The following is a 14,600-nucleotide window of genomic DNA, read 5'->3' as shown; positions in this document are numbered from 1 at the left end:
CAACAAAAAACAATGACTGGGAAAAGTAGGCCATGAAAAGTGTCGTTTCCTACATATCAATTGCCAGTACTACAAGCAGGAGTTAGACGTTTGGAGGTTTTTACACGGTGCTATAAATACAGTTTCCCGGGCCCCGGTCCACGTGGCCTTCCTGCTCTGCCAGGATGGAGAGTCTTGCTTTCCACATTGCCGATGTGGTCAGACTAATTAAATGACTGCAGAAAGACACATTCCCTAGTCAACCTTATGTGTCTGCCTTATTCCATTGAGTCACAGTTGTTGGCTTTACAGGGCAAAGCAAGTAAGTCTTGAATCCTCAGCAGAAACAGGACACCAGCATCTGATGCCTCATAACCTGAACAGTTAAGGACGTCCCACCACAGAGCTTCCTTTTGAGCGTGATGAACTACGAGGCAAGACTACAAAGGGGTGGATCTTCATTTCGATTTAGGGTAGGTGACACCTCAAAAGTGTTTCTTCCCTTCCAGCGTAACTGAATGGGAAACCTGAACCAAGTGTGCTTGGGAGGACTGCTTGGGTCAGCCACCTGTAAGCGGAAATAGGGGGTGCCACCTTCCTATGAAAACACCCAGCCCATACTGTCAACGGAGGGCCCTTGAATTCACATCCCTCAGCCCGCTGGAAAGCCCTGAAACCACGTGGCCTTTAACCCATTCCGGCAACAGCGCCAATTCACAGAAGCGAGAGGGCAAGAAAGCTCAGCGCGACGCTTCCCGCGTCTTCTAGGCCGCGCGCTTAAATCAAACACGACGCCGGCTAGCTGGGGGCCGGGCCGAGAGCGCACCGCTACAGCGGCCGGGTAAGCCGCGGCCGCCGCCCGCCCCGCTGCAGAGCTGGGCGGGGCCACCTGGAGGCAGCCGGGAGAGGCAAGCCGAAGAGGAAGAAGAAACGCCGAGGCCCGCTCTGCGCAGGCGCGCGGCGCCCCGCCTCCCCAGCGTCGGCTCCCGGGCAGGCGGCGCGGGCCCTCCCACTCTACCCCGCGCCGCCTCACGGCCCCGGCCCTAGCTTCACCCCGACTCCCCGGCGTGCGCGTCCTCCTGCCGGCCTGCAGGCCCGGGGCCTCCGCCTGCTTCCCCACAACTGCTCCTCGCGGCCCCGCTCGCGTTCACGCTGTCGCCCGGGCCGGCGCGGCCGCGGGCAGCCGCTCCCCCTCCCACACCTACCCCGCCCCCTCCCCGCCTTTTCCGTTCTCCGGTCCCCCTCCCTCGGCCCGCTGCCGCTGCTCCAGATGAGGTGATGGCAACGGCCAACTTCGGCAAGATCCAGATCGGGATTTACGTGGAGATCAAGCGCAGCGATGGTGAGCCGCGCTGCTAGCCCCGCTGGACCGCTCGGCCCCGCGTTCGGGTGTGCACTGAGGGGACGCGGGCGCCGGCCGCCTCATTGATTGCTTCGCCGGGCTGTGGGGGCGGGAAGGCGGCGGCCGCGGCGCTTTTGTGTGTGGTGTGTGTGCCAGTGAGGCCGGCGTGGGGTCCGCCCGGGCGCCGCTGCAGTTCTCCGGGCCGGGCCGCGGGGGAGGGAAGCCGGGTGGGGAAAGGGCCTGGGTGTCGAGGGTCGCGTCTCCGGGGGTCTCTGGGCGGGGGCCGCTCGCTCCTCCCCCCGCAATCTCCAGCCCCCCCCCCGGGGACACCAGCCTGGGAGGGAGCGGGCTTCGTTAGGGATGACCCTGCCTTGCGCTTCCCCGCGGTCTTCGCATTTTACCGGCCTGGCCTCTGACGGGGATGGGGGTGGGGGAGCGAGAAGACCAGCGATTTCACGTTTAGAGAACCGACTGCTGGTCGGAGGCCGAGATGGGGGAAAAGAGCCAATCCCGTCGCCTTAAACTGCCGTCTGGTTGTCAGACCTCCCCGGCTTTCGTCCTCGACCATGCTGCTTTCTTTTTTGCCACTTCCTTGGGAGAAAGATGTGGAGAATATCGCGCTGAGCCATGAATAAGGGTGGGGGAGCAATGCGAAGAAATATTCGATGGGCTTCTCCAAGGTGATGAGAATGTAAAGGGAAGGATAGGGGATGGGCAGAGTCAATGCGAGGCACTGCTGAGAGGGTGTGGGGGTGGGCGACCGGATGTTGATATTTTCACACCCTCGGGAGAGGTAACTGAGAAAAGTGTAAGGCGAGGTGAAGACACATGCCTCATTTTTTTTTTTTTTTTTTTTTTTAAGAGCCTTAGGCTTATGTATCTTTCTGTAGGTTTCTCTTGGGGAAAATGTTTTATGTCACTAGCTTGGGGTGTGGAGTCAGATATGCCAGCCAGATTGTAAATAATTCATATTGTAAAGGAATAAATGCACGGAGGGAGATAAGTGAAATTATTTTCTTTAGATACCAATATTGAAAGAACGAGAGCTGTGTGATAATCTCGAGTTGAGCAGTGTTCCTGACTTCATCTCATACCGACTCCTTTTTTTTCTTTTTTCTTTTTTTTGAGACGGAGTTTCACCCAGGCTGGAGTGCAGTGGTGCGATCTCGGCCCACTGCAACCTCCACCTCCCGTGTTTAAGCTATTCTTCTGCCTCAGCCTCCCGAGTAGCTGGGATTACAGGCGCCCGTCACCACGCCCAGCTAATTTTTTGTATTTTTAGTAGAGACGGGGTTTCACCATGTTGACCAGGCTGGTCTCGAACTCCTGACCTCAGGTGATCCACCCGCCTCGGCCTTCCAACGTGTTGGGATTACAGGCGTGAGCCCCCGCGCCTGCCCTCGATTCCTTTTATTTGTGGCATATGTATTGGCCTTTAGCCTAGCCTAGTCAGTAGTAACTTGGCTCTCGCGTCCCCGCCCCCCTTGGATTCTGCCAGGTTTGACCAAGTTATGTGAAGCTAGGTTGATTTTCATGTTGTGTGTATGATATATTGGAAGACCCTATATAGCTAATGATTTTTTTCCTCCATTATATTTGAGGTAATTTGTGGTAACAACTGAAACCATCATTATCCTGTATATGAAAAGATAAATTATACCGCTTAGGGCTTTAGAAGTTACCAATAACACTGATGGGAAAGAGATACTTTCTGTACTTCGGTTGAGGTTTCTTTTGTATTTTCTCTTCAAATTACTTTCTTGAAAGAGTGCTGTTAATGTCATTTTTTTTAGGTAAATACGAGTTCACAGTATACCAGCAAAAGTAGGATTTACATATTGTTTTGAAGATTCTGGGTGCACAGCAACCCCTGTCCTGGGTATACCCCCAAGGGAGAGGAAATCACCACTTTGTGAAGATATCTGCAGTCTCGTGTTCATTGCAGCATTATTCACAGTAGCCAAGATAGGGAAACAACCTAAATGTCCATCGATGGGTGACGAATGGCTAAAGAAATTGTTCTGTATGTGTGTATATGTTTATGTGTGTGTATAGACAATGCACAATGGAACATTATTCAGCCTTAAAAAAGGAGATCCTACTATTTACCACAACGTAGATGGACTTGGAAGGACATTAAGTTAAATGAAATAAGCCAGACACTAAGGAAAATATTGCATAGTCTCACTCATGTAGAATATTTTTTTAAGGAGCTAAAATACACAGAATGAAACAGTGGTTACTACTGCTGGTGGGGGAAAGGAGAGGAAATGGGGAGATGTAGGTCAAGGATACAAAATAGCAGATATGTAGGATGAACAAGTTTAGAGATACAGGGGTACCAATGTTAGTAAAATTGTATTCGAGATTTTTGTTAAATAAGTAGATTTTAGCAGCTGTTGTTAAAGAAGTAATTATGTGAAATGATAGCTATGTTAATCTGCTTCACCATTTTGCTATCTATATTCCATAGCATCATGTTGTAAACCTCAGATACGCACAATGAAATTTATTTTTTTAAAAATTAGGGTGCAATAAAATATGTAAATTCTTTACACTCTTAAGTCTTTATTAGTATAGATGTTAACTTTGAAATCTTATCAGAAAAAAGCATATGATATTTGATGTATACATTTTAACTTTTATGGAGCATATTTTATTTAAATTTATTGAACTTGAAGTGGTTTTGGTTTTTTTCAGCCTTCACCTTCAGCCTATACCAGAAGTTCCCAGACATACAAGAGCTTTGTGTTCTTACATAAGTGCTACTAACCTAAAACCACGTTTCAAAAGCGGTTTGCCTATAAGAAATTATGGAAGTCATTATCGTGTGTTATTATCCTAACCTATGGTCATGTATCTTTTTATGTGCCTCAGATGCATGATGGAGTTGGTGGAAGGCAGAAGATTAGTAGAGAACTTGGAAAGAAGGGAAGGATCATTTGCATTGGACAGTAGTGTTTCACAGTAGAAATCATGTCTGGTAGAATGCCCCTCAAGCTTTCCCTTTTTCATTTTAAAGAAGCTTGTTTGCTTCCTCTCACTTCCATAACAGATGTATATTGGATAAAACACTAGTGGTTACTATAACAAAAATACACTTTGCAGTTGGATAAACACTAATATCTGAGACAGTAGAAATGACATGAGTAAAGAAGGGCTGTTTCAGACCATTTTATTTAATACTTTAAGTTCTAGGGAACATGTGCACAACATGTTTTAAGTTCTACTTTAAGTTTTACTTTAAGTTCTAGGGAACATGTGCAAGTTTGTTACATATTTATACATGTGCCATGTTGGTGTGCTGCACCCATTAGCTGCTCATTTACATTAGGTGTATCTCCTAATGCTGCCCCTCTCCCCTCCCCCCACCCCATGACTGGCCGGGGTGTGTGATGTTTCCCTTCCTGTGTCCTAGTGTTCTCTTGTTCAGTTCCCACCTATGAATGAGAACACGTGATGTTTGTTTTTTTGTCCTTGTGATAGTTTGCTCAGAATAATGGTTTCCAGCTTCATCCATGTCCCGCTTCAGACCATTATTAACTGGTGACTTGATGTTTTTCTTTTTGCTTGCTGATGGTGATCCATGTCCCTATTTCAGACCATGCTTTTCCCATCAGTGATGCTCTTATACTAATAAACATATTCCAAGGGCAAACAGGTACACTAAAATGAGCTTATTCCTATTTTTCAAGACCGTGATGAAAACTATCCTAATGAGTCTTCACTGATTACTAAAACCAGATAAATTCAGTCAGCATCTGAATTCCTAGATTATCCTGTGTTATTCATGAGATAGCGTATTTCCTTAAGTATTAATGTTTGGGTCTGTAACTTTTTTTTTTCCAACTCCTCTCAGCTCATACCTGTGGGTACATATTCTTAATATTATGTTTTTAAACTGCATGGGGTAATGGGACTTACTAATAACTAATACTTCTTTTTTTTTTTTTTTTTTTTTTTTGAGCGGAGTCTCGCTCTGTCAGTGGTGCGATCTCCACTCACTGTACTTCTGCCTGCCGGGTTCAAGCGATTCTCATACCTCAGCCTGCCAAGTAGCTGGGACTACAGGTGTGTGCCACCATGCCTGGCTAATGTTTGTATTTTTAGTAGTGACAGGTTTTTGCCACGTTGGCCAGGCTGGTCTCGAACTCCTGGCCTCAAGTGATCCACCCACCTCAGCCTCCCAAAGTACTGCTGGGATTACAGGTGTGAGCCACTGCACCCAGCCTCTAATGACTCTTAAATTCTCTGAATGCATCTGTGTGTCGTTACCCCCACTCCCACCCCCACCTCCACCCCTTGATGCCTAGCAAAATTCCTTGCACATCGTTTTTGAATAAATCATACATTATTGGATTTTTTGTTTTCAAACATTTTAATTAATCATTAGAATGACGTCTTAGCTGGAAGCAAAACCTTCCATCTATGCTTCTCTGTACTGCTACCTCCCTACTGTGGCCCTCTGCTTCCCACTGGCCTCTTAGTCAGGATCTACATCGTTAATTGAAATTGAGTGATCTGCTAAGGTTAATCTGACTTTTCTGGTATTCTAAGGTTATCAGTGACAGGGGTTAGGATTGGAGTCCTAAGATTATTCCCTGCCGCAGGAGATAACCTGGTATGAAATTGGACTGGTATATTTTCTTACATGTGTCTTCCTATTTTTCTGATTCAATTCCTTTCCCTTTTTAAAACCCACTGACTCTTAAAAAAACCTACGATCTTTCTGTCGCGTAGCTAGTTGTTTTTTGTTTTTTAAGCTGCACTGTTAACAGTTCTATAGTAGCTGTGACTACCCTTTGGGTACTGGGGGAGAAATGAGAAATGTTGAACATTTGGAAGCTGCAGCTAATATGGGATTGTTCTTTGGGGGGGGGTCTCTTAGTCACAATACTGTGACTGTATTGATACATGTGATCTGAAAAGAATCTTAGAATATTTCCACCAGAAAGGTTTTTGGAGATAAACTAGTTTTCATTTTTATAAATGTGGAACTTGAGTCCCAGATCACCATAAGTGACTTATCTAGATTCATACAGCTTGTCAGTGACGGCCAGGAACCTGACATGCTCAGCATAGAAATCAGACTATCAAGAACTATGACAGTAAAGGAGGAATTCTCTGTTATTTTGGAACCATATACCGCTTTTTACAGCCCAGTCAAGATGTAGGAAATTGCTTCTTACTTGAGAGAAAGGCACCAGTGAGCAGTGTTACAGAGCTTGATTAGAATGATCCCTGGTAAGAAGTGATATGTTACTACAAGTTCATAAAACCTAAAATTGTGGGAGGAGAATATTCTTGTTTCTTAGTTAAGTGTTGGTGTAAACAGTTCCTTGTAACATCTGAAATCAAGAGGCAATTGACAATTTCCGAGGACCCATCAGGAATTTTGGGGTTCAGGACAGGCAAAGAAAATCTTCAGAAAAGATTTTAAATGGCCGAATTCTTTATATGCTTTGCCACATTTTTCTTCTGCTGGTTCATCTTTACACGTCATTATATAGGCTTCTGGAGAATAGAGTGTGTAAATTTAAGTAATAAAGATGAGCCATGTAGCAATACAGTTGTTCTTTCGGTACAATTATGTGATTGATTATGCGGGTGAGATGGAATAGGGGAATTTGTGACCTAATAGTTCCCTTTTGCCTGAGGACTAGGGCGATAATGTTTCTGTATACGTATTTGTTAGGGCTTAATAGTTTTCCAAGTGCTTCAAGACATGTTAACTAATTGGATCCTCACAGGAACTCTATGAGGTAAGCAGGATAGGAAGATGGCAGATTATCGGTTTATAGGTGAAGAATCTGAGGTTGGATTATTTGCCAAGATCACATGGCTGATAAGGGGCATATCCTGGGCCAAAGCCTAAATCCCTTCACTCCCAGCTCTCTTAAGTGCTGCAGACAAATGTTAGCTGATTATGGTGTGAAGTTGTATACTTCAGTAATTTTTTTGAGACATACAAACCCCTGTAGTAAAATTCTTTCCACTACTATGAAAGAAGCGCAAAAAACTTAAAATAGTCACTTACTTATTGCTTCCAAAAGTACCACAGAAAGCCAGGAATCTATATTCATCACCTAGCCACTTGATTCTTATGACAAAGATTTGAAACTCTGAGGAAAGGCTGTGTGTCAACTTGTTTTATGTGTCATGATTGCTAAAATACTAGAGAAAATAGCAAAGAGCCAGTTAAATCTTGTGTGCTCAAATGAGACAAGGGGCAAGAGTGTGGAAAATCCAGAACAAGATTCCTTGAGAGATCATCTAGACTCCATTCTTTCTAGTCATAAGTATAGTTGTGATTAATATGACATTAATCTTTTGCAAAGTTTGATTCTTGGATTCAGCCATCTCCTTTAATTTTAACACCTCTGTTTTGTAACCTAAAATAATTTTAAGGTGTTTGTTTGTTTTGAGATTATGATTCTTAAGCTTAAGAACAGATACAATTTTTAAACCTTGGATAAAACTAATTTTTATTCTTCTGGTTCAGTTGTAGAACAAATACAGGTTAAGTTGTCTTCCAGCTTTTTTAGCTAAAGTAATATGAATGATATTATAGTGCTAAGTGAAAATAGACATTAGAATTTCACCATATTAAACTATCCCCCAAGAGTAATATGAGTGAGGGAAGTGTTCCTTTTAAAAGTCATGTTTCTAGGTTGAGCATCATAGTTCGTGCCTGTAATCCCAGCACTTTGGGAGGCCAAAACAGGAGAATTGCTTGAGCCCATGAGTTTGAGGATCTCGTTACCCACTACGATAAAACATGAAATTCACTGGATCATTCACTAGGGTGTGTGATATTTGGAGTATAGACCTTAAGTGATTATGGCATATCAAAATAATGTGGTCTTATATTTCTTTTCTTTTCCTTTTTTTTTTTTTTTTTTTTTGCAGATTTCATTGAATACACTTCTATTAACAGCCTGCTATGTATCAGGCATTTTGATAAGTGTTGGAGATACAAAAACAGAATAAAGCAAAAATAGTTCCTGCCCTCACAAACAAGTAAATAAGTGATTCATCTATAGTGTGATTAGTATCGATAGAAGTTTGCCATTTTGTGTGTACATTATTACTACTTTCCTTTTAAAGATTAGGCTTTTTAGTTAGACTCCTGAAGTTATGGACCTTTTAGATGGAAAATACATGTCATATATGCCATCTCTCCTCTATGACCAATATCCATGATCCCTCCTAGCATGCTTTCCTGATGAATTTAGCCTCAGAGTTTTTTTTGTTATGTTTTTTGTTTTGTTCTGTTTTGTTTTTTGAGAGGGAGTTGTGCTCTTGTTGCCTAGGCTGGAGTGCAGTGGCATGACCTTGGCTCACTGCAACCTCTCCCTCCTGGGTTCAAGCGATTCTCCTGCCTCAGCCTCCTAACTAGCTGAGATTATAGGCGTGCACCAACATGCCCAGCTAATTTTTTTGTATTTTTAGTAGAGATGGGGGTTTCACCACGTTGGCTAGGCTAGTCTCGAACTCCTGACCTCATGATCCACCCACCTCAGCCTCCCAAAGTGCTGGGATTACAGGCTTGAACCACTGCGCCCAGCCAGTCTCAGAGTTCTTAATACAGCATTATCAGCCCTGATAGCCGCAGTCAGCCAATTGAAATTGACATTGTCATTATTAGCCTATTTTCTATCTTCTAGTACCTATTTGAGTATAAGTTTATAACTTTTAAATTGTTTTGGTATCAAGAGGAATTTTTTTTAGGGGGTTTTGCTCTGTCACCCAGGCTGGAGTGCGTGGCATGATCATAGCTCACTGCAGCCTCCAACTCCTGGACTCAAACAGTCCTCTCACTTAACTTCCCAAGTGGCTAGGACTACAGGTATGCACAACCGTGCATAGCTAATTTTTGTATTGTTTGTAGAGACGGGGTCTTGCTATGTTGATTAGGCTGGTCTTGAACTCCTGGCCTCAAGCAATGCTCCCTCCTTGGACTCCCAAAGTACTGGGATTACAGATGTGAGCCACCATACCTGGCCAAACTTACTCAATTTTAAGTTTTTGGCAGACCAGCACCTGACAGCAGGTTTCTCTCTAGAAATCCTGGGTTGGGGTACTTGTAAATAGAGACTGGCTTGGTGTGGTGTCTCGTGCCTGTGATCCCAGCACTTTGGGAGGCCTAGGCGGGAGGATTGCTTGAAGCCAGGAGTTGGAGACCAGCCTGGGCAACATGATGAGGCCCTATTTCTACAAAAAATAAAATTAGCCAGGCCTGGTAGCGTGTGACTGTAGTCCCAGCTACTCAGGAGGACGAGGTGGGGCTATGAGTGAGCTGTGATCATGCCACTGCACTCCAATCTGGGTGACAAAACAAGTCACTGTCTCAAAACAAACAAACCAAACAAACAGAGACCAAGGAAGCAGAGCATGAAAATAGCAGTAGATCCAGCTACTGGTGGTTATGTGTCATTTGGATATAACCTCCTTATGTATTATGGCCAAGGAACTGTAAGAATCAGGTTCCTGCCTGGGCTATGTTTTATTTACTTTTGAAGACTTTTTCTCGAGGTTTTTGTAGGTTTTGGCATTAATTTTGACCAAATTTTACCTACAGGAAAGACAGGATCAGCAGGAAACAAACTTGTGGTAAAATTTGCTGAGTGTCTATACTGTGCTAAGAATGAACTTTTTTTTTTTTTTTTTAGGATGGAGTCTTACTCTATCACCCAGGCTGGAGTGCAGTGGCATGATCTTGGCTCACTGCAACCTCTACCTCCTGGGTTCAAGTGATTCTCCTGGCTCAGCCTCCCGAGTAGCTGAGATTACAGGCATGTGCCACCATCCCCAGCTAATGTTTGTATTTTTAGTAGAGACAGGGTTTCACCATGTTGGCCAGGCTGGTCTCAAACTCCTAACCTCAAGTGATCCGCCTGCCTCAGACTCCCAAAGTGCTGGGATTATAGGTGTGAGCCAGTACACCCGGCCTGATGCCTGCATTTTGACCACAACCTATTACGAGGTCGTGTGTGGAATTTTCCACTGTGGTGTCACGTTGGTGCTCAAAAAGTTTCAGATTTTGGAGCATTTTGGATTAAAGAATGCTCAGCCTGTTCATAACTCTGGCTGCTCAGTAGATCACCTGTGGGGCTGTGGAAAAAAACAGACCAAAAAAAAAGGCAACCCACCACAGCCAATATCTGGTTCCTTTACCTAGAGAGTCTCTCTGGTATGTAGTCTAGGTATCAGTATTTTACTGTAAGGCACCTCACATACTGGTGAAGCTTAACTTGTCACACATTCGTGATTCCAGGGTATAGCCAGTGTTGTGATCCATTATTTTAGTAAAAGTGGTATCTCCTAACAGAGTGTCTGACAAGACTTCGTGGAGAATGAAGTTTAAATGGTAAGAGGAAGATGACCAGTAGGTTGCCCTGAGGGGAAGGAGGCATTCTAGCCATGTAGGACAGCATGGAGGAAGTCCCTGACTGGAAACAGAACTGTCCGGTGAAGGGCGTTTAAAACAGGCAGAGGGCAGGATGATGAGGAAGATATGGAAGGAGGGATAATCTGGGACACCCTATTAAAGACCTGGAAACAGAGGTAAGGTAAGGATCTTGGAATTAATTTCTAGGACACTTGGAAACTACTATAGGACTTAATCTCCTAAGAGCAGTAATAGGAGTTAGTGATTAGTGATAGATTAGAGGGAGAGTAGTACTGAAAATGAGAGGTAGCATGGATAAGATTTCATCACTCTAGGAGGGTGAGCAATGATTAAGGAACAAATGATATGCAGAACACACTGCAAGAAGAATTGATGTTATTTTGCAGTATATCACTTGTGCTGAATAAAGGCAGATGAGTTGGAAGGAAAGGACTTACTTAACATTTGGAAAGTCTGAGTATAGGTTTTAAATCTCTTCAGTTTTATTTCATCAAGCTAACCCTATTCAAGAATACGGTGTAGAGGACTGTAGAGCCTATCAAGGTAATATCAAGGAGAGCATCCAACTCAGGCTGCATATAGTTTTTGCCACTAATATCCTAAAAGTAAGTGAGTTTAAGGTATAAATCACTTCCATTGCATGTTTACCTGCAGTGGGAATTTGCTTAAGCTATAACTGAGTACTTTGCCTTCTTAATACTGAGCTATATAGTGTGTTAGCCAGGACCTTCTCAGAATTCTTGGAACGGAATGAGAAGGAAAAGCAGTACACACATAATATGGCATCAGCTCTTTAAGGATTGAAGTGTTTTGTTTCTTGAAATGCAGCTGCTCTTTTTCACTTTTTCTTTGCTCTTACTTTTGGCCTGTTTTTTCTGTCCTGGCATTTGCCTTCTCTTTTTCATCCTTAGGATTCTAAGTGCCATTTCAGTATTCAGACTCTCTAAACTGCAGTTTGCAATTTAGGACTTGCAAAAAGAGGTAAGCAAAGGGATAAATAAGCACAGCACAGAGGCAGTGAAATTAGTCTGTATGATACTATAAAGGTGGATACATGTCGCGATACATATGCCAAAATTCATAGAAGGTACAATACCAAGAGTCAACCCTGATGTAAACTAGGGACTTTGGGTGATAATGGTGTGTCAAGATAGGTTCATTGATTGTAATGAGTGTACCTGGTGCAGGGCATTGATAGTGGGGAGGCTGTGTATATGTGGGGTTAAGGATTATATGGGAAATCTCTATACCTTCCACTCAATTTTGCTGTGAACCTAAAAAAGGTTGGGGAGGAGAGGATGCAAACTTCAGGTGTTAAAAGTTAAACCACTCTTGAAATAATGGACCAATTAAAGACAAAAAAAATATAATTTATGAATGAGGATTAGTTATATAGGTATACAATTAAGATAAAATTTTGCGATTCATTTTTGTCATGCATAGTCTATTGGCCAATGTAAGAAGAACAATTTTTTAATGAGCTATAGTATAGTAAAAAGGATTCACGTGTATGGCAACTTTAGCCACCCATCCCATTTTTTTTTTTATTTGAGTCGTAGTTTCACTCTTGTTACCCAGGCTGGAGTGCAATGGTGCAATCTCGGCTCACCGCAACCTCTGCCTCCCGGGTTCAAGTAATTCTCCTGCCTCAGCCTCCCGAGTAGCTGGGATTATAGGCATGTGCCACCGTGCCCAGTTAATTTTGTATTTTTAGTAGAGACGGGGTTTCTCCATGTTGGTCATGCTAGTTTCGAACTCCCGACCTCAGGTCATCCACCTGTCTTGGCCTCCCAAAGTGCTGGGATTATAGGCTTGAGCCACAGCGCCCGGCCACCTATAAGATTTTTAAGAAATGAGAACAAATTAGAGGCCCTAATTAGTGAGGTACGTCTTAGAATTTAACCATAGGAAGCTCTTTGATTAAATACTACTGTTGGTCAAAACTTGCTTATATTGTTATAATGAGGAAGTTGACTTCTCCAAGGTCATACATAAAATAAGTAGCAAATCTGAGATTAGAACATAGATTGTCTGCTCCCAAAATCCTCTATATACTAATTCATTGTAGACCGTAATTCATTTTTGTGCACTATTAATGTTCCAGCCATTGGAAGTCAAATAATTAATTTCATAATGCTTTTCTTTTCCTTTCTAGGGTATACTTTTTTATTAATCAGGAGTTTTTATTAATCCAACTAGTATTTGCTGTATGGCCATCATGTGTCCCTTCATCTGATTTCTTTGAAGAATTAGTTGAAGGACTTTTCCCTAGAAGAAGTTAGTTTGTCAGCTACAACAAAATGATAAGTAGCTACTGCACTCAATACAAATGCTCTGTGGCTCTGTAATTTGACAAAGACATTCTAGTTTTCTGCAGTCTCTTTTGCTACTGCCTGTGTTTAAACTCTCTTGCTCACAAGACTTTAGACAATTTAAACAGGAACAAATGCCATCGTAAGGATGCTTCAAATTAGATGAGCAACAATATTGTCAGGAAAAATGGTAACAATTAGATTATAGCACCTTGCTAACGTGCTGACATAATAGATTGATTTGGGGGCCTGTCCAAATGATTATTATTATTATTTGTGTGTGTGTGTGTGTGTGTGTGTGGAGATGGAGTCTTTGTCGCCAGGCTGGAGTGCAGTGGCGCAATCTCAGCTCACTGCAACCTCCAACTCCCTGGTTCAAGCGATTCTCCTGCCTTAGCCTCCTCAATAGCTGGGATTACAGGCACGTGCCACCACGCCCAGTTAATTTTTGTATTTTTAGTAGAGATGGGGTTTCACCATGTTGAATGGGATGGTCTCGATCTCCTGACCTCGTGATCCGCCTCCCTTGGCCTCCCAAGGTGCTGGGATTACAGGTGTGAGCCACTGCGTCCAGCCATAAATTTATTTTTATAAGCCCATTGTTCGAAATTGTTTTGGGATTATATGTGGGTTGTGTATTTTTTAAATTATAGCTGATACTGAGAGTTGACTATAACTTGGCTCTAAGTATATGGTAAATGCTTTTTTTATATGCTCTTTGGTTGCAGTTTTATTAAGAGTAATAACATTGCTTTTAACTTTACATGCTCTTTTGGGTTTCTATTAAGAACAATTCCTTAATTAAAAATAAGTAGAGCTTCTTTTCCTTCTGTTCCTCAGATTTTTCCTTTTTAATCTTTACAGGTGCTTCTTCCCCATTCTCTTTAAGTGTTCTTCCGGGCTTGATCCTACCCTTGCAGTACTTCTCACATAGTATTCTCTTTCTGGGTAAACCAAATGCTTCTTTTTAGCCCATGTTGGCTACAGACATGTACTGTTTGTATATGTCATGGATTACTGCATATCTCCACTTGGATATCTCATAAGCACTCAGATTCAGCATGTCCAAAATTGAACCCATCGCCCCCTCCTCAAGTCTACTTCAGTATTTCTCATTCACTCTATTGCTCCAATCAGAAACTTGGTTGTCTTCCTTGACTCCTTATTCTTTCTCCTTATTCTCCTTATTCCCCTATATTCTTTCTCCTTATTCTCCTATAAGAACTCCTGTTCTTATTCTTTCAATAAGAACAGCCTATTATCAGATCTCTTAATTTAATGACTCAAGTAACTCTTCCTGCATTTTTTCTGTACCTACCACTATAACTTTTGGTCATGCTAGCATTATGTCTTGCCTGTGCTGTTGCAACAAATTCCTAATAGGCCTCTTCACCTAGGAGAGTAATTTGGTTAATAACAACAACAACAACAACAACAACAAAACCCAAAACAATAATTTGGTTAATTACTGTTTCAGAGTAACCTTTCAGGCATGTAAGTTTGACCCTCTGATCACCTGCTGAAAACTTTGAAAGCGTTCTCTACTTCTGTTGCC

General features: G+C 42.8%; 1 protein-coding gene across 4 annotated transcripts in view; it reads left to right on the top strand.

Annotated features, from left to right (window-relative positions):
- Positions 1 to 959: 959 nt before the first annotated feature.
- KIF2A (kinesin family member 2A) overlaps positions 960 to 14,600 on the top strand; it is an 84,795-nt gene continuing 71,154 nt past the window's right edge. For all 4 annotated transcript variants that reach the window (XM_050793738.1, XM_050793736.1, XM_050793737.1 and 1 more), the window contains exon 1: positions 960 to 1,321. In XM_050793738.1, coding sequence (XP_050649695.1) covers positions 1,258 to 1,321 — 64 coding nt within the window. In that variant the 5' untranslated portion in view covers positions 960 to 1,257. The remainder of the gene's footprint in view (positions 1,322 to 14,600) is intronic.

This window comes from Macaca thibetana, chromosome 6 (assembly GCF_024542745.1).
Source record: "Macaca thibetana thibetana isolate TM-01 chromosome 6, ASM2454274v1, whole genome shotgun sequence".
Classification (NCBI taxonomy): Eukaryota; Metazoa; Chordata; class Mammalia; order Primates; family Cercopithecidae; genus Macaca; species Macaca thibetana.
Note: the sequence above shows the minus strand (reverse complement) of the source record. Positions and strands in the feature narration are given on the sequence as shown.